The sequence below is a fragment of the Sinocyclocheilus grahami genome, unplaced genomic scaffold (genome assembly GCF_001515645.1).
Source record: "Sinocyclocheilus grahami isolate Dianchi unplaced genomic scaffold, SAMN03320097.WGS_v1.1 scaffold533.1, whole genome shotgun sequence".
Classification (NCBI taxonomy): Eukaryota; Metazoa; Chordata; class Actinopteri; order Cypriniformes; family Cyprinidae; genus Sinocyclocheilus; species Sinocyclocheilus grahami.
The window spans coordinates 875,187-898,239 of NW_015505712.1; the positions used below are offsets into that span (position 1 = coordinate 875,187).

Genomic DNA, 23,053 nt, shown 5'->3' on the forward strand with positions numbered 1-23,053 from the left:
ATATATATATATATATAAATGATCAGGTCTTCAAAAGACATTATTAAACAGTGTGCCCCCACAAACACTGAACTTCTTCCTTAAGGACAGGTGAGCACAGACGAGTGACCTTGAGTTGATGGGCGAAGCGAGTGAAAGAATGTCTTTCATTAATATGTTTAGGTCTCAGAGCTGCCTGTGGAACAGGACGGATGAAAAGCGGTGTGCTGTCTGCTCTGCCCTGCTTTAAAGACAAACCACCTCTGGTAAAATGATGAACTCTCTAATCCTTTGTATTCATGCCCCCAGATTTAAACGGGTACACCGTCTCTTTTCTGCCTGTTAACAGGCAGCAGTATAATAATGTAGTTTCCTGTGATGTTTCGAAACCATTGCTCCAGGCTCAAGCTTAGTCGGCAGCGTACGGGCTGAACCCACAGCTCAGTTGTCAAACACATCTGATGCTATGAGATGTTATCTGCTCACTAATCTAAAAAAAGTGAAAGCGATTTCAACATGTTAAGCTGTACAGGACTGAGATGCTGTGAATGAAAAAAATAATTTATATATGAAGAGTTCAGATGCAAAAGCCTCTAAGTGCCGTTTGAAATTTTCTTCTAAAATAAGCATTTTTCTCAGGCTCCTATGTTTATGTTCAGTTATTTCACTTTAATGGCAATGAAAAGAACCTATTCATTTCCATTAAAGAGAAAATACTGAACCTACACACAGGAGCTTGAAAAAAATGCTCATTTTAGAAGAAAATTTCAAACGGCACTTAGAGGCTTTTGCATCTGAACTCTGAATTATAAGCATTTCTTGCTGGAAATTGTAGCCATACTTTTTTAGTTTGCAGTTTTAAGCTTTTTGATAACACCAGACACAAACAACTGTATTGTTTATAAGCATACAATACTGAATTCCTGAAGTTTTTGTTTTTACTTTTGTGTAAAGGAAAGGACTATTTTGCAAATCAGTACCATAAAGATGTATCATATGTATTTTAAAACAGATATGTAACCTCTAGTCTAGTGTAGCCTAATTGAAATTTAAAAGATTAATGTCAGTGTTAATGACTAGAATACAAATTTGTTTATTTATTTTCATTTTTTAAGAATATTTTGAGCTGTTCATTTTTAGTCTGTTCTGGCACGGATAGCAAGAAACAATGCTAAATGCATAATATAATATTAACATGCAGTTACAGTAAAATTGTGCATAATTAGAAAAGCAAAATGAATATGCTTAAGCAACTTCAAGCAGAAAATCGCAAGCCTTTTTTGTTAGCCTTGCTAACACAATAGAAAAAAAGTGTCTTGAAGGTCCACCCCTAAACATAACCCTCAGTTGAGCTGAAGCAGATTGTATGAAAACGTATTAAAGAGTGAGATTGAAAAAGTTCACACCAATTAGCCAAAATGAAAAATCGCTATGATTTTCTGTGAGTGTGTTTATCCTACATTCAAATCACTCCATGATGTTTTGCTGCAAATGCATCTGTGCATTTGCTTGATAGAGTTGAACAAAACTATTCAAGGTAAAAGAAAGATGAATTGGTGTGTATCAGCAACACATTTTTATGCTAAAATGATTCTACAAACATATATTTTAACGACTATATACAGTAATTAGCACAGTTAGCATTACAAAATTTGACCGACTTGTCCGCTGTCATCAACAGGGCTATAATTGTCTAACATTTTTGTTTTAGACCTAAAGGAGGGTTGTGTGTGTATATATATATTGATGACAGCGGACAAGTCGGTCAAATTTTTTTTATGCTAACTGTGCTAATTACTGTATATAGTCGTTAAAATATATGTTTGTAGAATCATTTTAGCATAAAAATGTGTTGCTGATACAGACCAATTCATCTTTCTTTTACCTTGAATAGTTTTGTTCAACTCTATCAAGCAACAGATGCATTTGCAGCAAAACATCATGGAGTGATTTGAATGTAGGATAAACACACTCACAGAAATTCATAGCGATTTTACATTTTGGCTAATTGGTGTGAACTTTTTCAATCTCACTCAATACGTTTTCATACAATCTGCTTCAGCTCAACTGAGGGTTATGTTTAGGGGTGGACCTTCATGACACTTTTTTCTATTGTGTTAGCAAGGCTAACAAAAAAGGCTTGCGATTTTCTGCTTGAAGTTGCTTAAGCATATTCATTTAGCTTTTCTAATTATGCACAATTTTACTGTTAACTGCATGTCAATATTATATTATGCATTTAGCATTGTTTCTTGCTATCCGTGCCAGAACAGACTAAAAATGAACAGCTCAAAATATTCTTAAATGAAAATAAACAAACAAATTTGTATTCTAGTCATTAACACTGACATTAAATACTATTTTAAATTTCAATTAGGCTACACTAGACTAGAGGTTACATATCTGTTTTAAAATACATATGATACATCTTTATGGTACTGATTTGCAAAATAGTCCTTTCCTTTACACAAAAGTAAAAACAAAAACTTCAGGAATTCAGTATTGTATGCTTATAAACAATACAGTTGTTTGTGTCTGGTGTTATCAAAAAGCTTAAAACTGCAAACTAAAAAAGTATGGCTACAATTTCCAGCAAGAAATGCTTATAATCACTGACAAAATAAAAAGCATTCCATTATTCACCACATCGCTAGGTGTGCAAGTCCACCTTCCCACCATCTTAACCTGTTTTTTTTTTCAACACCAGCAGTAACTTCACCTAAGAAGAATTCACCCTCTGTCTGTGGAATAATCCATATCGCGAGCGGGGGATTTACAGTATGTCTCTACTTCACTCTTTTTTTAAAACACCCAATGGACCATTTCTCCGTGACAAACAACACGACCTTAACTTTTCACTTTGTCTTTGAAAGGATGTAAACGTTTCTTTTGGTCTTAGTTCATGGTGCGATTTGTGAACGCACAGACCGAACATCCCTGCTGGAGTTTTAGTTCAACCTGCAGAATTTTAGGCAAAATGGCGACATTGTAACGGATGGAGGACGAAAAAAAAGGACTGTAATCAAGTACCATGACACACTTGTCCAGTGTTATAGTGTCATTCTCTGGGAAGGTAGGTTTGAAGTTTACAAACGTCTTCACTTGACGGATGTGTGTTTAACCGTGTTGAGCGATGAATGCGCGAAGGGTACAGTGGCTTGAGTCCTTGCATGGGCACGAGAGCTTTTATACACGGGCATCAGGTAACGTTATGTCAACACCGTGCCAGTCACGAATCGCGCAAGCTAACATTTCACCCCTCCGTTGTCATATACGCTATTGCTCTGAATAGTATCGCATTTGGGGAAAGTCGTGCCATCTGAGCGCACTCGCGCGGTTTCTCGTTTCCTCCTGAAAAACACTTTATACACACTTTTACAAGATGGGTGTCAGAATCGATCCAAAGCTGTGTCAGTCACTGGATGAGACGATCCGTTTTTCCGTGTCAGCGGGGAGTTTGTGTCGCGGCCTCTAGTCGCTGGTTTGACACTTAAAGAGCGCAGACGCGTTTAGACGCTCGTCTTGAAGGCACTCGGCGCGACCTTGATTGGAGGGAATCTGTGCGCATCGCGTTTGCGCACCGCGGCAAACAAACATCCCGCCAGGCTATTGCTTCCTCTTGTAAACCACAGTCGATCATTTTGAATGGTGTTTAAAAAATAGGCCCAATATGAAAAATGATTGCATGCTCCCAGAACTTTTAATAGCTGTAAATTCACATTTTATAGCTTTATAAAATGAAATAACATAATATCTGTGTGTGACCTATGACCATGGCCCTTCTAAAACATAATTTTGATAAATCCCGCTTTACCTCCATTGGTCAGTTTATCAGGTGCACAAATTAGTTTTGCTGCATGACAACTTTGAATGCCGGAGTATAGGCCTACCCTTTTTTTCTGCTCAAGCTTCAGATTCAGTGTTTTCATTTGCTCACTAGTCAAATGTTTGACTTGCAAGTATGTGACTTGTCAGACTGTCTACCCTTAAAAAATTATAAATAAACTGAATAAATGAAGTAATATCATGACAAATATCATGCTACTGGAATTCTTTATCAGCATGGCTGTGAATCGGCTGTACGCATGAGGTTTCAGAAATCAGACTTTTGCGTATAGGCTATTCAGTAGCACAACTGTAAATGTGATATTTATATTATTAATTACAATTGTATAAAATCATTAAGTAATTATATCAGGTAACTTGATTCAGACAAAAAAAAAAGCCAGTTAGTTTGTATATTTCTTCTCCATTAACAAAAATATTAGGCTACAAAAAAAGAGCCATAGCAACAAGCCAACAAAACTAGTGATAGAAACAAGCAATGCAGCGAGGACTGCGAGGGGAAAAAAGACTCACAACACCACAATCTCCACTCTGCACCACTCACATAATATGGCCTTGACAACAGCAAACACATACAAGCAGAGTGAAATGTCCCTGTGTTGTTACTGTACTATATGTCACACTTTGAAATCAGCCTGTCCAATCAGAATAGAGGACTGGAACGACATGTTGTTTATACTATTATTAAATATTAAGGACAGTTTGGCTTGTTCGGAAATATAACCCAGGTTTTCGCTTTGTTGGTGTTTCTGTGGACTGTTATTGCAAATGTGTGACTGCATAATTTTCTTCTAGTTTTTATTTTCATATGCTGTAAGTACCCTTATTATGGTTTGGATCATTCGTTCTTTGCAACTCTTTGTTTTTCTTTGTCATTCTTAATTATCTGAGCATAGTTTTACAATAAAGCTATTCTTACACATTATTCTGCATACAGTGATCATACAGATATTGTTTGCTTTGTTACCATGAACACTGGATAAATGGAGGCCAAGAAAACACAAGAATATCTACCTTTTCTATTGGTGTTTACTAATAAAGCCGAGGGCATATGTTTTAAGTTTTATCATTGAGGTGAACCACAATTACAGTGTTAGTTTCATAGATTTCAACAGATTTCATGGCCATTTAGACTTCACAATCATGTCTAATAGAAGTATCTCCAGTAATACCTATTATTTGGATAAGTAAGGGACAACAACTGTTTTACTGCCCACTGCACAGTTACTTAAATATTGATTTGGGTTTTTATTTTTATTTTACTTATAGAGACTGTGGAGATGTTGAACACAAGGACACAAATGACATGAGCAGTTTATTCCCCAATTATAAAGTGTTGCCATGGACAAGAATCATTATTTGGAATTATTTCGCTGCTGGATCTGGCAAATGACCAATCAGAAGCAAGAATTTCAGAGAGCTTGTATAATGCACACTTCATTTGCCACTTGAAAGAAGCTTTTCTCTTCTGAAAAGCGTACAGTAAATTCAGAGGTCATTGATAATAATCACCTTAATATAATGTAAACAGCAGTCTTAACAGAGATTTAGGGGGGACAATCCAATTACTTAAGATAAATGAGGAGGGTCAAGACCAGAAGCAGGGCTCAGGCTCATGCAACCTTGCTAGCTGCATGTGCGCAGATGTATAATCAAATCCTTTAAAGACAGATTACATAGCCAGACTCCAGAGCCGATTTCAAACAAATTGATTATGTGTCACTCAGCAAGGTCAAATATTTCCACTGAGGCGCATTTCTAGGATGTGCAGAATACTTAAAATTGGTCCCATCTTCCCTGCTTTTGCTGGGCTCCCAGTTCGCAGTGTTCTAAATGAAGACACAGGGGACTGTTTTAATGGAAGTACACTGGCCTGAATTAGCAAGCCAGCACTACTGCAGCTGGGCCGGAGAGATATTTCAGTAAGCTGTTGATCTAGTCAGAACATTGAGACCTGCATAAATCTATTAGAGGAAGAGGCCAAGAGAGAGAGAGGCCTATTTATCCAGTGCTATGCTCTGACTATTAGCTGTTCATTCCATATCATTTAACCTATAGCATGACCTCTCATTACAGCCACCAGACTCATCAGTTTATTAGAATGTAATGAGCTCTTTTGCTTAAATGAGATGTTGAGCCTAATGATTAACCAGCTGCGTTTTGGTGGATAGGATAGTAGCAATTTATGTGTTACTGTAGCAAAAATATAGATTTCTATTCATCAAAGAATCCTAAACATTGCACCATGGTTTCTACAAAAATATTAAGCAGCATAACTGATAATAACAAGAAATGTTGTGCACCAAATAAGCATTTTAGTATGAGCATGGAATAATGGCTGCTGAAAATGCAGCTTTGCTATCAAAGGAATAAATTTTATTTTTAAAGTTATTTTAAATTGCAGTAATATACTGTATTTTTGATTAAATAACTACTACTGCTAATATGTCGTAGCTTGCTATTTGGGCCTTACATGTTGCCACACATATCCTTTTTAACCTCCTGACATGTCTAATAATAACAATTCTCTGTCTATCTATATGTTCATGCTGCAGGTGGGTTTACTGAGAACTACAGGGTGCCAATGCTTTGGAAAAGACTGGTAGGAACCATATATGTATTTAAAAGAATATCAGTTTAGTGTCTTTTGTTTTCTGTGTTGTAGAAAATCACAATAGTCTCATTAATCATTGCAAATTGTTAATAAATGTGTGGACATTTCATTAAAAAAGAGATTATAGAATTAGGATGCAAACAGCGAATGCAAGATTTGTGTCTTCGCTAATGTTGCTGGAAAGCTGTAGTGACAGCGCTCTGGCTGCCTGTACACAGCACCAGGGGTGTGTGTAATGTTCCAGATATTTGGTGGCATGTCTCAACACCTTGAGCTGAGGCACAGATGTGTGAACTGCTCTGATACTATAGCTGGGTGTGATCACCAGTCAAATTAAATCAGAGCTGTCAGTTACGCTTGTCACAGGCATACTTCCCATCAGCTTGGAAACCTGGCAACCTTCATCTTCCTCTAGCAGCCCTCCAGAAAAAGGCCAAAAAGGGGAATCTGGGTATAATGTTGTGTGAGCAAAACTGCCAAAATAATTTTGTGTAATTGGACAATGATCCAACAGAATGGAGATGATAGTGCGAAAAATGTTAACCTGTCTGCGTTCTGCATTCAAACGATATCTTTGTCTCTGAAGTTTGTCTTGGGATGTGTGCCAAAATTATTTGACAGATGCGATTGTCGCCGGTTAGTCTCGTTCCAAGTCAAGAGCTTGCCTCTCTCTTAGCGCAATTCTCACAACTTTGAAACATATATGGCATGGGTGTCCCGCCAGTCAGTTACCCACATCACCCCAGATAAGCAAATGAGAACACTTCTTCCTATTAAAGACTTTATGAGGGAAGTTACACATGTAAAATCTCTCAGCTCACCAAAAGCTACAAACAGACTGCAGCAGCCTCGGGCTCCAGATCTCACACTGACGACTTCACCACTAGGGGCCAGGATTTGATCACTAATGCTCTGCAGGGTGCTAAACTTGGTTACAGTTAAAATATATGAATGCTTCTCTCTGAAGATTCACTGACTGCTATGCCATTCATAGTCTATTTTTAAATACTCTTAGTTGTGTCAGTATGAAATGTTGGTAACAGTTTACTTAGCCTTATATGAACAGCAGAAAACTTTGTGGAAATACCTGGAAAATTAAGAGTATTGCTTGATTTTTGTAGTGCCTGATAGTAAGTGCATTGATTGTGCTTGAGTGAAATTGCATACTCGTTTAATACCACTTTTATTTGAGGTCTCTTGCATTTTTAAAAAAAGTGACCGCAGAGGAACAGAATCCATCGGAACAGACACGTTTGTAAGCGCCTAAGAGATTCCAGAATCAATAGGACCAAGGCCGTAAGAATGTTCTATCGACGCTGAAGGGTGTCTCTTACTGAGCACCAATTAACCAAAATTAAATCCACTGTTTCTATTGATTGAAAGGGTAAAGGCAAAAGTTTGCCTGAGAATTAACTGTCAAGCCCCCAAAACCTTTTTCTTTCGAAATCCTTCAAGGTTGTGGTTCACCAATCTCATTAAATTTCCCAATTATTCCTGGAGTTGGATGTGATATTTTAGAGCTTTGAACAGAGGTTGCAGGGTGATTATAGAACATTTCTGTCAGGAAGAGATCCCTGAATTATATGTGGTATTAAGAGAGATGAGAGTGTGTGAATGGTTTACCTGTGCAGTCAGTACATATACTGATATTCTGCTTATTGTTCACAAGCAGGTTCTGAAATGCCATTTGTACAACCAGAGTTTGAAAATAAAAAAAATGGAAGTCAAAGCTTTAATTATTATCATTTCATAATTAAAAAAAAAAAAACATCTTGAAATATAAAAAAAAATTAAAAGGAAGACATCGTTTACGTTTGTCCTCAAACACCTACACAAACCCTTTCTTTTATTTATTATTATTATTATTAAATATCACCCTAAACAAATATATTTATTTTTCTTTATCTTTTTTGCTCTTGATTTTTTATTTTATATTTTACCTTTCCTATTTTTCTGTTTATTTTTCTGTCTTTCTTTCTTTTTTTTTTTTTTAAATGTGTGTATTCTTTGTTTTTACATGTTTATTTTATGTAATCTGGTTAGAGAAAGTCTGGCCAAATGTTGCCAGAGCCATCTGTTGGTCATCATGGTACTGACCAGTGGGAAGTGCAAATTCTGTCAGCTCATGGCTTAAATGTAAATATAATAATAATAATTAGTGACGAAAGTATATTGGATTTAAGTAAATACAGTGCTTGTTTTGCACTTTTGTAAAACAAGGACTGAATTGTGCAGATTACATCTGTGGCAGAAAATCACATTTGTTTTGCTGAGACCTGTTTAAGTATTAAAAATGTAAGTATTAAAACCTTGTATTTATTCCAACTTGATGCTGAAAAATTTTAATTTCCAATAGACTTGCCTTTGGCAGAACTGGCAAATGTTTACATATGTTTTCTGAAATGAATATATTTACGCCATGCTATGTTTCTTTATATAGCAAAATTAAAAGATCACCTGATTTGTTGCTTATCAAACACCACATTTTGTTCACTTTTGGTTTGGTCAGCTGCATTTTCACTTCATGGAGTGCTGTATGGCACGTACAACCAGACGGTACAGCAAGGGAAAGTGGCTTCAGCGCCCTGTTATTGATAAGAGCACCTTAATTGGAATAAAGAGGGAGGGCCTCTCCTTCTGTCTTTTGTATACATTTACTGTTATACTCATTAGCTTCCCATCGTCTCCCAGCTAGCATCTTCTTTACAGCCCCCGGGAGTCTCTCGGGAGGTTATTTACATCTCTCCACGGGGCCTTTCTCAGGTTACCGAGCACACCCCCTACCTCTGCTTCTGCACGCATGTAGCCTCCTCTTTGATATGTTTGGAAGTTGCTCTGATTGAGTGGGGCTCTGGTGTTAATGACCAGTCTGGATGCAGCTCCGCCCCCTCATTCAGCTTTAATAGACGCCATTGACAAGCAGCAGGGACTGATAAAAATGTGATGGTTTTTTAATATCCTAAGGGAGCCTGTTCAGGGGGAGATGGACCAGAAAGTGCAAGCATTGCTTTGTGCAGTTAAGAACGGGTCATTTTTTTGATTAGCAGTGTTATTTTAGATTAAGTATTGGTTAAACAGATAGTCAGACTGAATGTTTGGTCCTAATTTAGATAGGAATCCTCTGCCACTATTTGCCTTTTTCCACTTTCTCACTTTTATTATGTTGCTCATGTCTTAGCTTGCGAGGCACATTCCGTTTTAAGAAAAGGTAATAAAAGTTGTTTCATCCCGAAACCTGCGGCGCTTGACATTTCTCTAAATTTAAGCGTTTTGATGTCTGCTCGCTTAGACCCGATCCCGTCCTCAGCGTGTAGACAAGCGTTGACATTGACACGCTTTCATCTGATTGGTCACGTGTCTTCAGCAAAGCGGCAGTGACAAAGTTAGCTTTTTTCTTTCGTACTACTCAAGCAAGACAGACACATGTGAGTCTGCCCTCGATCACAGCGGTAGATACGCGCCCGCGTAGCCCCACCGTATTTAAATCAGATCTCCAGTAATCATCACATTTCACGTAAAGAAAAATCAACGCCGTACAACACAGCTGAAAAAGACCTGAGTGGAAGTATATTTCATGGCGCATTGCTTTCATATTTTACACAGAATTAGAGTGCAACAATCAATGTCTATTTTTCATCAAGAGATGTGCCACCACGTAAAGCTACCACAGTGATGCAACTGCCAGAAAACTTTCGCCCCCTTCTTTAAGTGACAATCATTCTTTAATGTGAGAGAGAGGCTACTGGTTTAAGAGCCTGTCGACCTGTGCTACTTCACACCCACTGCCCGGCTCACAATACGAGCGCCCTCATTAAAACCGAAACCCCAGACCTGCTCAGATTTTTCTTTTTCCTGCTCTCTTGCTCCCTTTTTAAAAAAGAGAAGTTTTAAACTGACAAAGCCACGGGAAATCCCCATCAGACATCCCTCCCTTAATCTGTCTAATTTTGAAAGGTATTGTTTAAGGCTTCAAAGTTTATATGGTTTAATCCTCCTCTAACACTACAGAGCAGCAAATGAGGCCATGTCAGCAGCTCTGGCACCACTAATCTACTTCACACAACAGAAAATCCTCCTTCTAGATAAGGTTGCATAGGTTTCCTGTGAACTCGCCTTTTGATGTTCCTTACCTGCTATTGAACATGACTTCTGTCTTAACCCAACTGTCACTCACTCCCTGTCCCCTTTTATCATGCCCAGTGACCCCCCTTTCCACTCTCTCCGATCCTAAATCTACCATCAGGAGGTGCAGGCATTTCACTCGCTCTATTTTAGGAAAGAGTACTGAGGCGAGCTGCGTGATTGAGTCCTTGAGTACGTGTTGATGCTCTTTTAGTTTGGGTTGAGGAAGAATGTGCTCTTTTGTTTTGAAATCCAGAGGCAAATTGGTGTGGACCGTTTTTTTAATCCGGGTTAGTTAACAAAGCCGCAATGTTGCATCACCTTGGCTATGAATGGCAACCCCATGGATAATGCAACTTTGCAGTGCTGTGGCAACCAAGACATTAGACTTGGCAGCCTTGGCTCCTGGTAAAGCAGCGGTTTGTTAGACACAGAGAGAGAGATCTCTAAGGTAGCTGCCCCTGCACTCTGTGGAGATTGTGTATTGAAGCAGATTTATTGCTGAGCTCTCAATTTCCACACAGCATTCAAAAGAAATTGGATTCTTGCCACTCTCCGTGCAACTTAGTTTCTTTTACAAACGAAGGAGAAAGAGGGGGAATAAAACAACATCCACATTTTTCAAGGGTTGTAATGTATGGTACAAATCGTGTGCAACAAATGACGGCTATCTAATGTATATTTGCTTTCCTATAGCTCAGACAGTACAGTGTGGTGATGGGGCGCAAAGGTTTTTTTCAAAAGGAAGAAATATATTACTTGAATGCAGTCTAAGTCACTTTGGTAAAAGCTTCTGCCAAATCTTTTAATATATACATTTAATGTATAAGTGGAAAGGTTACTACAGGGGTCAGTCCTTTTTTTTTAATAAACAGTAACATTTTTGGAAAAATTAAGTACAAAATCACAACCAGCAGAGTGGATCAAAATGCAAATACCTTACATTTATTTTAGGTGTAGACACTGCTCCTTAGTGTTGAGAGATTTTGTTTTAAGTTAAATAAATTAATAGTGAAGCAGGATAAACATTTTGTAAAATGTTTATAATTAGTACACTTTATTTTAAACTGTCCTTGTTATAGTGTAATTATACATTTAAGGACTGAGTAATATTAATTAACTGGTTAGGATTAGGATTAGGGGTTGGTTTAGGGTTACTTGCATGTAATTATGCATAAGTTATTGTGATTATAATAGTAAGTACATGTAACAGGTGCAACAAGGACACCTTAAAATAAAGTGTTACCCAGACTTGTTAGCTGAGACCTCTGAACTCATTTTACAAATTCTAATTCAAGTAATTTAATTAATTATAAATCAACTTATAACATGAAATTCCCAAATATATGAGTGTTCCCTTCCAAAAAAAAACTCCACAGAACGTCTCTTGCCCGTCAGCTGTAGCATGTGCTGTGAAACCCAGCAAGAGTTTCCTCCTGTCACTGCTGCTCTGTGTGTTCATGAGTCTGTTTGAGTTGAACTCAATGCTTTTCCTCAGCATGGCAAGAGAATAAGAGAAAGACAGGCTGTCCTCAGTCTCTGTGAGGTGTCAGGTTGAATAGCTACCTGTTTGTTTGCTCACAGCTGTGCTTTGTTAGTCTCTCACACTTGAGAGGCGGCTTCATAAATTCACAGTGTGTCAAACAAATCAATAACTCCCATTAACCGAGGAAGATTCTCTGCTCTGTACTTGAGGGGCCACGGCCTCCCCTCTTTGTTTAGATGTGTTTTTTTCTGTGAAGGAGGAAGATAGGATGGGGAAATGAAGGACAGGTAAAAGAAAGAAAGAGAGAGAGAGTAATAGATAAAGTGAAATGGAGTTGGGCATGTTGCCGATTCACATGGACAGATAACTACTCTGAATGACTTGCCCCACTTGGTCTTTCCAACAGTTGCTGTAGTCCTCTCTTTTAGGGGAAGCGTCTGAGGAAACTACAAGAGGTTTCACAGCTTCATTCAGTTGAATGAATCTGAAGTGTTTTGGCAATCAATTTCTGTTTCATAGCTTACATCTGCAGAAGGAAAATGCCGTATCGATCCATGTCTTCATACTACTTTAGGAAGTTATCTATTTTTAAATAGATATAGATATTTTAGTTCTTTGTCCCTGTGAGTGTGTCTCATATTTATAGAACATACTTAATGGTTCTTTGCACTTGTAGTGCAGCACATAATTGTATTCTTGGAACATATACTTCCAGCTTTTGGCCTTCTGTCACCATCATAAAAGTGTAGTAGGTGAAAAAAAGTTGAAGACACCAAAGTGGAACATAGCAAGTAGTTTGTATTCTCCTATGATTAATAAATATCCAAGAAAAGTTTACCTTCTGGGGTTCCAAAATAATGTGTAATGATAATATGCAATTATCACCTCTTATTTTTTCAGCAGTAACCTCAAGATGAGGTGCAACTCGAGTGTTAGAACAAGTGCTGATGGAAAGAATAGGGGCTGAGAGAGAAAGAGAGAGAGAGCACATGACATATGTGTGTCGTGTAAGTGTTAAGTGCTCTTTTACTTGTGCAGTTAATTTAGACTGATCACAGGGGGACCTCCACCGATTCATTGTTGTTTGTGAATTCAAACATGTTCATTACTGAGCATATTTCAAAGAGAGAGTTAGAGCGAGATTGAGAAAAAGAGCTAATCGCTTCAGATTGATCTCCGTGCCGAGCGTAAATGTATTTAAGATCATAATCCTTGTAAATAGCTTCCAGCAAGGCAAAGGCAGCCTTTTAACATTGACTAAATGAAGTAAATAGAAGTGAATGAATTTTTAAAAGACGCATTGCAGCTGAACCCTGTTTGTTATGTATGGAACAGATCAGTGTGGAAACTGGAAGCTAATGAGGCCTGTAAATTTAAAGCTGAAATCATATTCTGAGGCTTTGCCACCCTGCTGTTTAGAGGTTTGCAGTGAAGTTCGTTTTTAAATGCAGAGCGTCTGTTCTCCCTCCGAAAGCCCCTCACACCCCAACAGATGGAGAGAATATGGAGCTCGGAAGGTTTACCTAGGAGGTGGTAACAGTGAAGCCACTCATTAACACTGAATTTAACACTTCGTTAGCAACGCGGCTTCCTGTTGAGAGCAGCTAGTGCTGAATGTCAAATCCTCAGAGCATACACTGTGGCCTAGCAGGACAACAGCAAGCCTGGGCCCCTTTAACACACCCTTTAAACACAGTCCTGTTGTCCCACAGGTTTGCTGGTGTTGAGCTGTTGAAAGCCATCAAATATAATTAGATCGGCTGATGACACCTGAGGTATATTTCTCTGGCTAGTCATGAACGGGAGCGTTTCTACCTGAGTGTGTGTGTGTGTCTGTCTCCCGGTGTATATGTGTGTGCAGTGTGCCAATTTGTCAGGTTTGAAGCAACAACAGTCTCGTGCTGGGATGTGATTTGGCACCATCAGAGAGTGATAAGACAGAATAATATGATCTTATTGGTGGTGTGCTTTGTTCCCATGGAAATTGGTCAATTTTAGCAGGCGGCTGAGAACTTTGGTGGAAGAAACAGGAAGGTTAGATCCCAGAGGTGCATTCACATAATTAAGCTTCCTCACCAGGACTTCCAGGGCTAACGTTGGGGTGTGTTGTGAAAAAACAGTGACAGTGGGTGTTTGAGATGCATATTGTGGCAAAAAAATTATGACCGTGTTTTTTAGGCCACCATTAGTACATTTAAGAGAGCCTGATTCTTTGATGCTACATATTTGTGATGCACTTTTTTCATAGGATCTATTAATTTATTCAGAAATACATTAAAACGCAATTCATACCTATAATGATCTGCTCTTTTTGATGTCTGTTTTAATTTATGATTTTTTTGATTGCATAAATACAAAAATATCAATGTGAAAGAACTGTACCTATATCATAATGAATTATAATATTTGAAATAACAAAACTGCTTAACTGCTTATTACCTTTGAGTGCTAAAAGGTATGCAGCCTATAAAGTAATTTTCCAACCAACATACAGACCATCTTCATAAATATTTTTGATATTTGTAAAAAAAAAAGAAGGAAAAAAAAAGTTTATTGAAAGTTACAAAAAATAAATACAAAGAGAACTTGGCAGCTATGTGTTTTCTTGCCCTTTATCAAGGACACTGCACCATGACATTGACCCTTATAAGTAGTTATATGGAGATGCTGACTTGAAACTGATCGCTTGTCTCTCTTTTGCAGACTCTGTTATGGCGGCAGTAAAAGAAAGTGCAGAAGAAGACAAAGACGTAGAATCTTCCTCTGATGACACTCAAGAGCTGACAAGCACATCTTCTCCCAACAACAACAATAACAGCTTGGATCCACCAGAGCCCCTGCCCTTGGACAGTCACCAAAACCTTTTAAATGGAGTCCAGCCGAACCCATTTGTCTGTGGTAGCGTCCCTGCTGCCCCCAGCACAAACGACTCATTGCCTTCAGGAGCACTTGTTAATGGAGCTGCTTCACACTGTACCTCAGAGGAGCCCTGCGTCCACAACAAAGACATGTCCCCTCTGCCCGGGACAGACACCAGCCCTGAGGTGTTACCGCCTCCCAGTGAGCTTCAATCAGACACCCAGCAGAAAACAGAAGGGTGCGCCCTAAAAGTGCGGCCTGCACGGGCCTCACCTGAATCAAACAACAGTGACGGTGAGGCCCCCTTAGATGTGCTGGTGGGGGAAGGCTTGGATAACAGGCCAATCAACCGACTGTTGGCTAGAAAGGGAATCAAAGCAGGGTGCTTATGGGACTTTGATTCAGAGTTGTCAGAGAGCTCCTCTGATGACTGTGATGGTCTGAACTGGGGCCTGCAGGAGAAGTTCATGCGGATACTGTTGAAAAGCAGCGTAGCAGGTGATAGAGTAAGAACAAAGGTAGAGATTGATGGAGCTCCACCTGCCAAGCGTAGACGGAGGATGCGTAAAAATCATGCCATGGAGAGGGCTGACACTGGAGGACAGGTTTATGATGGCTTTGATTATGCATCCCAGAATTCCCTAACCGACGAAGACTCCGATTTTGAGTCGTCCATTAACAAAGAACATGCCTTCAGGAAAGAGCCGGAAAGTTTGAAAGCATATGCCGGCTTGCGCCTGGAGAAATTCTGCGACAAGTCAGCTGCCATGCAGGAGCTAATTTCAAGCGAGAAGGAAGAGAAATGTGATGAAGGCGGCAGCGACGTAGAAACAAACACCTACATGGGTGAAAAATCGGCACGGTTAAAGACAGAGAAAAAAACAGGCGAGGAGCTGTCCTTCTTCCCCTGTTCAAAGTGCAACGATAATTTCAAGGAGAAGAGGCATTTGCATAGGCATATGATGTATCATTTAGATAGGAATAATAAGGTGAGACGAGAAGACATTCCCCGACCCTTTATATGTAGAGAGTGTGGGCGTTCGTTCCGAGACCTAACGTCTCTGCAAAAGCACATGATAATCCACCAGGTGCGTAGGGAGAGGCTGATGGAAGAGATTAAAGGTTTCAGTAAGATAGATGTCGAGGGAAGAAGAGCTTGTCTTCAGTGTCCCCAGTGTGTCTTTGGAGCGAAGTGCCCCAAAACTTTCGTCCATCATAGCAAAACTAATGAGAAGGAGAAGACATCTTATAGCTGTGAGGAATGTGATCACATGACTACGACTGAAATGGAGGCACACGAGTGCACAGCTCACCACAACACATGTGGCAAGACTGGCGACTTTTTTGTATGTCAAATTTGCACATTTAGAAGTAAGAACATATACAGTTTCAGAAAGCACGTGGAGCTTATACATGGGCAAAAATTTGAGAATTATGAACCTCAACCACACAGCAATGTGGATGACCACATAAAAGCTGTGTTGGACCAACCCAAAAACATGGATTCATCTTTACTTATGCCAAAGATTCAAAGCACAGAGAAGCGGTCTGTTAAGGACAGAGTTCAGCTGCCCTTTAGGCCCAATGGATCAGCTGACCTTAATGTGAAAAGCAAAGACACACAAAGAGCCTGTGATGGTTTCAGCTCCTCGCTGATCAAATGGAGCCATGGCAGCCCAGCAAAAAAACTGTCACCATTCTCACTGAGAAGTGACAAGTTAAGCAAATTATCCCCTCTGCCTACAGAGAAAATAGACGTGACAACAGGTCTCCCATATGTCGAAGAAGACAATCAGGAATATGAAAGCGCTGTCTCCGAAAAGAGGACAAAATATCTTTCCAGCTTTGACGTACATCTTACAACGAAAACAGAGATCGTGAGTAAAGCAGCCTGTCTGAACCCTGGCACTGAGAACCGTCCCAAAGATCCTTCAACCGGCAGTACTTTAGCACTGCAAACGCTGCGGCACAAAGTACCTTCAAAAAGAAAAATGTCAATCCCGTATCGCAACACCCATGCCGATATTCCTCATGTGCGTCTTCCAAAATGTGAGCCTGAGTCTCCACAATGGGACTCTAGTACACCACAAGAGGGAGATGACTATGAAGGTTCTCAGGATTTCAGCGACTGCACCAAAGAGTTTTCGGATCGGTTTCATAGCAATAACCCTAGTGATTATTTCATCCCTTTCAACAACAGCATTCCGGACTATGCCAATCATACTAATTCAGACAATAGCATAGAGGTGGACAGTGATGATATTTGTACATTTATAGTGAAGGAGGAGTGTATTGAGAGTATAATAAGTGAGGATAACCCTGATCATGTTGTTTATCAGCAAAGTGACCCTTATGCAGAGTATATTGTCAACCCTTTGCCTTCGGTGGGCAGGAAGTGCTGTCCCTATTGCCCTGCAGTATTTGAGTCTGGGGTGGGCTTGTCCAACCACGTGAGAGGACACTTACATAGGGTGGGGCTAAGTTATGATGCTCGTCATGTGGTGTCACCTGAGCAAGTGGCATCTCAGGACCGCCAGCCTCGCATACGCAGAAAAATCCCCTCAGCGATTCGCAGAATCAGAAAAGGTGATTATTGTTCACCTTTCCTTGTTCAAGTCATTGTGATTTTAGATAATGCTCTCAAACTAAAATCACACATGCATAACCTATATTTATATACATATCATTTCTACATGTAACTTATTCATTTAAAGTAATTATGTGCTTTCATCATGGCAGATAAGCCAGAGTCTAAAACCGAGCATACCTGTCCGCTGTGCCTGGGCTGGTTTGACACTAAGACTGGCCTCTCCAATCATGTGCGGGGTCACCTGAAGCGGATTGGCAAGCCAATTTCGGGCGCTAGCAAGTCACCTCTCTGCATCCTGACGGAACTTCTTCAGGATGAGACGGAGTACAGGAACATTATAAGGGTGTTTGGTTCCAGACCGCACTTATCGAAACCTTTTGTCTCTCAAAAGTTTGCCAGCAGTGATGGACTGTTTCTTACATCCTCCGGCATTCCCATGAAGATCCACCATACAACTGGCCCACCAGATGAATGGACTATGATCAGACCCCCCCAGGTTGACAGAAAGAGAAAGAGGACCGATAAGGTCCAATCTAGCACTTTAGAGGATCTGCTGGGAAATAAGGAAGTGGAGCAGGAAATGGAGGTTGAAGGTCACTCAGAGGAGGCCAGGACCCCTTTGACCATCTCCTCCACTAGTGGCAGTTTACCCAGAACACCATCTGTGAAGCTGGATCCTACCTGGAGCCAAGGTTAGTAACCACACACTCACTCATTCATGTGTCATTTGTTGTTACCCAGAAAATGTATTAAATACTAATTTACAAAGCTTATTTTATGTCAACCTCTGAAATTCAGAACTAAAATTTTAAAACACCAGTACTGCAGCTGAGTTTCTTTAAGTAACATGGTTCTGTAAAGTACCTTTATTTCAAATTTGAAGACATTAGTAGTCTAATTGAACCTCTTGAAGAAGAATTGGCCCCTTAAACATTAATGACGAAACATTTCATGTGTAATTATGTTTTCTCAGCAACAGCTTCAGTTTGTGTAAGTGTCTTTAATAACAGGTTAATAATGACCCCCAGTTATTCAAGTTGAAGTTCAGTGACAGAATTGTCATTTTCTCCACCAAAACAATGTTTGAGTTGATTAGCTTGGTTTTATATGTCTGTACCAACTAATCAACTGCTATTGAAGCATTTAATGGTTCACTAGAGGGAAAATTTAAAGTGGATAACGACTTAAATTTTTGCTTCTTCCTCTATTGTACAAAGCCAATATCAAGGCTCAGAAATTCTTATTTATATTTACGATGAAAATACTTTACTTATATATTTAATTACATATGCCCATTTAGCATTGTTTAGTGGCTGAACAAATATTAGGCTGCTAATTGGCCATTAATTTCTATTTTCTCTTGCATTGTAAATGGACAAAGAGAGCTTGGAAGTACCATTGATACTGAGCTATTTTAGTGAAAACAAAACCACTCCATGACAAGAAGCTTTTGCCTGTTCACTGACAGCTGAGCGTGTGATCTGTCTTGTTTCGAGTGATGTTGAATCAAAGAATCTGAGAGTGACAGACAGGTGAGGTTTCAGATATCTGGGTCACAATCCTGCGTTGAACATTCTTTATTCCCATAACATAGGGTTTTTATTGTTGTTAGTCTTTTGTTAATAGTTATAGCCCTTGAAGTGCAAATAATAAAGTAGTTTGTTAAGTGTCGTACCATTGATTTGAGATATTTACAGTAAGCATGGGTAGAAATGATCAATATGGTGTAACATGACTGCACAGACTTGTTTCACAGCTGCTCTCATGTGTTTTTCCACCTCTACTGCCTTCATTATTTACAGTGCACCTTAAACCCAATTTCAGTCATGCACGCCATATTAAATATGTATGACAGACACCTCATACTTAAGACAAAGTTCTCTTCCTGTAACCTTGAAGTTGCCAGTTGATTCCATTAAAAGAGAAAGGGAACACAAGATTCAGAGAGTGCATGGCAAAAGTTTGCCACTCATTGAAATATTGTAGCAGGTACAAAAAGAATGAATGTCATCAAAAGTGGCTTTGAAATTCAAATGTAAAACACAGCGTTCTTTTATGTACTACTGGAAACACATCAGCTGTATTTGCACACCTTTGTTTCATGTCTACCCAAATAAAACTCCCATTTCATTAATAAAAAAACTAATTAATGAAGTTTTACAATCACGTTTATTTCACAGGTTGTCTATTTTAATTGGATATACACTGTTAAATACATTTTTAGTATAACTATTGCAGGAGGTTCAATGAGACCAGTTAGAAAAAAAGCAGTTTGTGCTTTTCAGAGTAGTCTAGATGAGTACATATGTAAATCATGAATTTATATTTTCTTAATCAAGTAAAAGAATAAGAGATTATCATCTCAGAAGGAGTTTTGTGTATGTCCTTTCGTTGATATTACCCCGAATGACCAAAAGTGTCAAAAATGTCTTCTTGTGAATTTTTCCAATTCTAATTTTTCAATCTACAATTATGTTTGTATTAGGATTATTAATTAAAAATGTTGATTTGGTACAATGAATAAAAATACTAATGATAATAATGTGATTATATGAACTATTAACACAATTAACAATTCATGCCTCCTGACCTTTATGTAACTCCTATATTAAGGAAAGGAGCACTATCTATATGCAAATCATATTTTTGCAAATTCTGCAGTGGCCCAGCTGATACAACACTGAATGAGTAAGAAACTGTCCACACGGGACACATTCTTGTTTTCAAAAACATCAAAACAGAGTGCAGATTGATGTTGAAAAGACATCAAATTGACACCAAAATTGACGTCAAAAAACAAATATGCAAATCAAAGTGGTGTCAAAAACTTGACACTATGTTGATTGGATATGAATTGAATGTCAAACATATTGGCTGACACATTCATTAAACCAATTTCAATGTGGGATTGACTTCCTATTTTCACCCAATTACCACCGGAAGAGATTGCCATCCAAACTGAGTTTAAAATGATGTTACAGCATCCTGATCAAGTCTTGTCTAATATTTGATGTCAAATTGCTATATTGCTGGGTTATGCAATACAACATGAACACAATAAACACATTGTAGCTAACAATCAATTTTTCTTCACCCAAGTATATAGTAAAGTCACCTAATATAAAGAGGGACCAAAACATCTAATCAGTTGACAGCCCTAGGTTGTAATTATTGTATACCCTTTGCATATATTACAAACCCTGATTACTAAAGATATTTTTGATCATGAAACATTTCTACCATATGTGACCCTGGACCACAAAACCAGTCTTAAGTGTAAATTTGTCAAAAATCACCTGAAAGCTGAATAAATAAGCTTTTAATTAATGTATGGTTTGTTAGGATAGGACGATATTTGGCCGAGATACAACTATTTGAAAATCTTGAATCTGAGGGTGCAAAAAAATCAAAATATTGAGAAAATCGCCTTTAAAGTTGTCCAAATGAAGTTCTTAGCAATGCATATTACTAATCAAAAATGAAGTTTTAATATATTTACGGTAGGAAATTTACAAAATATCTTCATGGAACATGATCTTTACTTAATATCCTAATGATTTTTGGCATAAAAGAAAAATCGATAATTTTGACCCATACAGTGTATTTTTGGCTATTGTTACAAATATACCCCAGTGACTTAAGACTGATTTTGTGGTCCAGGGTCACATATATTATTACTTATATAGTCAAGCTTCATATAACAGCTGTAGATTAGCATTAAATGAACACATTTCATCTAAAAATACAATGAGAGCAGATTAATAGTTTCAAACATTGCGTCTAAAAACAAACAAACAAACCATCAAACTGAGTGCAAATACTGAGAACATACAACTACATGTCCTCAAAAACAGAGTGCACAGCCGATCTTTATGATATGAAAACAGATGGAGTGGGAGGTGATGACACTCAGGGAATCACAGTTTTATTTTCTTCAAGCTGCTGTGTTCCTTTTCTAAATTACACACTCGTGTAGCCATATAACATGCTTTTGCTTTTTAAAGAGCAGTCTTGAGTGGAGAGCAGCTACAGGAAAAAAAGCACAGGTCATCGAACTGTTATTTAAATGCTCATTAGCTCCAAACTTTTTATTTTTGTGATCCAGAAAATAAGAAGATCTGCATCCACTGCAACACGACGTTCCACAGTGCTGTCAGCCTGTCCAATCATCTCCGAGCATATGCGCGACGGAAGAAAATTGCCTTATTAGAAGGAACAAGTAGGATTTCATACTTGCTCTTCCAATCTAATCTAATCTAATCTAATCATCCAGCCACTCAGCTTTTTGTTGATTTCAATTACGTCGTTTGTTTCACAGCATGTGATTGTAAACAGAAGAGGCCAAGATCAAGGCCTGGGCCAAAAAGAAAGGCATTTTCATCTTCACACGCCACCTCTGAAGTGATCTACAGAATGACCTGCAGGTACTTTACAGCACTCCTGCACTCTCTCCTACCACTACCAGGAGTTCTCATATCTGTCTTTCTTTCCCTAACATGCTTTTGCTTTTTAAAGAGCAGTCTTGAGTGGAGAGCAGCTACAGGAAAAAAAGCACAGGTCATCGATTTAATCGATGTTATTTAAATGCTCATTAGCTCCAAACTTTTTATTTTTGTGATCCAGAAAATAAGAAGATCTGCATCCACTGCAACACGACGTTCCACAGTGCTGTCAGCCTGTCCAATCATCTCCGAGCATATGCGCGACGGAAGAAAATTGCCTTATTAGAAGGAACAAGTAGGATTTCATACTTGCTCTTCCAATCTAATCTAATCTAATCTAATCATCCAGCCACTCAGCATTTTGTTGATTTCAATTACGTCGTTTGTTTCACAGCATGTGATTGTAAACAGAAGAGGCCAAGATCAAGGCCTGGGCCAAAAAGAAAGGCATTTTCATCTTCACACGCCACCTCTGAAGTGATCTACAGAATGACCTGCAGGTACTTTACAGCACTCCTGCACTCTCTCCTACCACTACCAGGAGTTCTCATATCTGTCTTTCTTTCCCCCAGGTTCTGCGATCTGATCTTCCAGGGTCCTCAGTCAATTCAGGAAGACTGGATCAAGCACTTGCAGAGGCATCTTATGCATACGAGTATCCCCGGCGTGGGTGCAGGTATGGTGGAGGTTTCGGCGCTGTGTAAAGAGCTGTGTTCCCCATCTCCCCCGGAGCGTCTGCTTCTGGATACACACCCTCCTCTCAGTCTGCCTGAGGGGGTCTCCTAAGCCACGTTTACACACCAGCTATGCTCACTGTACACCTGTTCTGCACATGTTCATAAACAAATACACATATAATACTGTATATAGATCTATATATGAATACAGAATAGAAATATATAATATAAATGAAAGATTTTCTTATATTGCATATTATTCTTTTTTTCTTTGGTTTATTTCCCAATTTTATTATATCAATCTTCGGTTATTCGTAAGGGCATGCTATTTGCAACATAGATGTAGAGCTATATTTAGATCTTGGATGTGCACATTATGCAGTCTCTCCGCTGACTGCAGTTCTCAACTGCTGTGACTTGCAAGTCTAAAATTCTGCA

At 38.8% G+C, this 23,053-nt stretch overlaps 1 protein-coding gene across 1 annotated transcript in view; it reads left to right on the plus strand.

Annotated features, from left to right (window-relative positions):
* The window catches only part of LOC107555369 (zinc finger protein 644-like), a 23,069-nt gene extending 244 nt beyond the window's left edge, over window positions 1–22,825 (plus strand). The window contains exons 2-7 of the mRNA XM_016238131.1: window positions 2,932–3,052; window positions 14,751–17,492; window positions 17,646–18,188; window positions 21,602–21,715; window positions 21,815–21,920; window positions 22,511–22,825. Coding sequence (XP_016093617.1) covers window positions 2,932–3,052; window positions 14,751–17,492; window positions 17,646–18,188; window positions 21,602–21,715; window positions 21,815–21,920; window positions 22,511–22,724 — 3,840 coding nt within the window. The 3' untranslated portion in view covers window positions 22,725–22,825. The remainder of the gene's footprint in view (window positions 1–2,931; window positions 3,053–14,750; window positions 17,493–17,645; window positions 18,189–21,601; window positions 21,716–21,814; window positions 21,921–22,510) is intronic.
* Window positions 22,826–23,053: the final 228 nt, after the last annotated feature.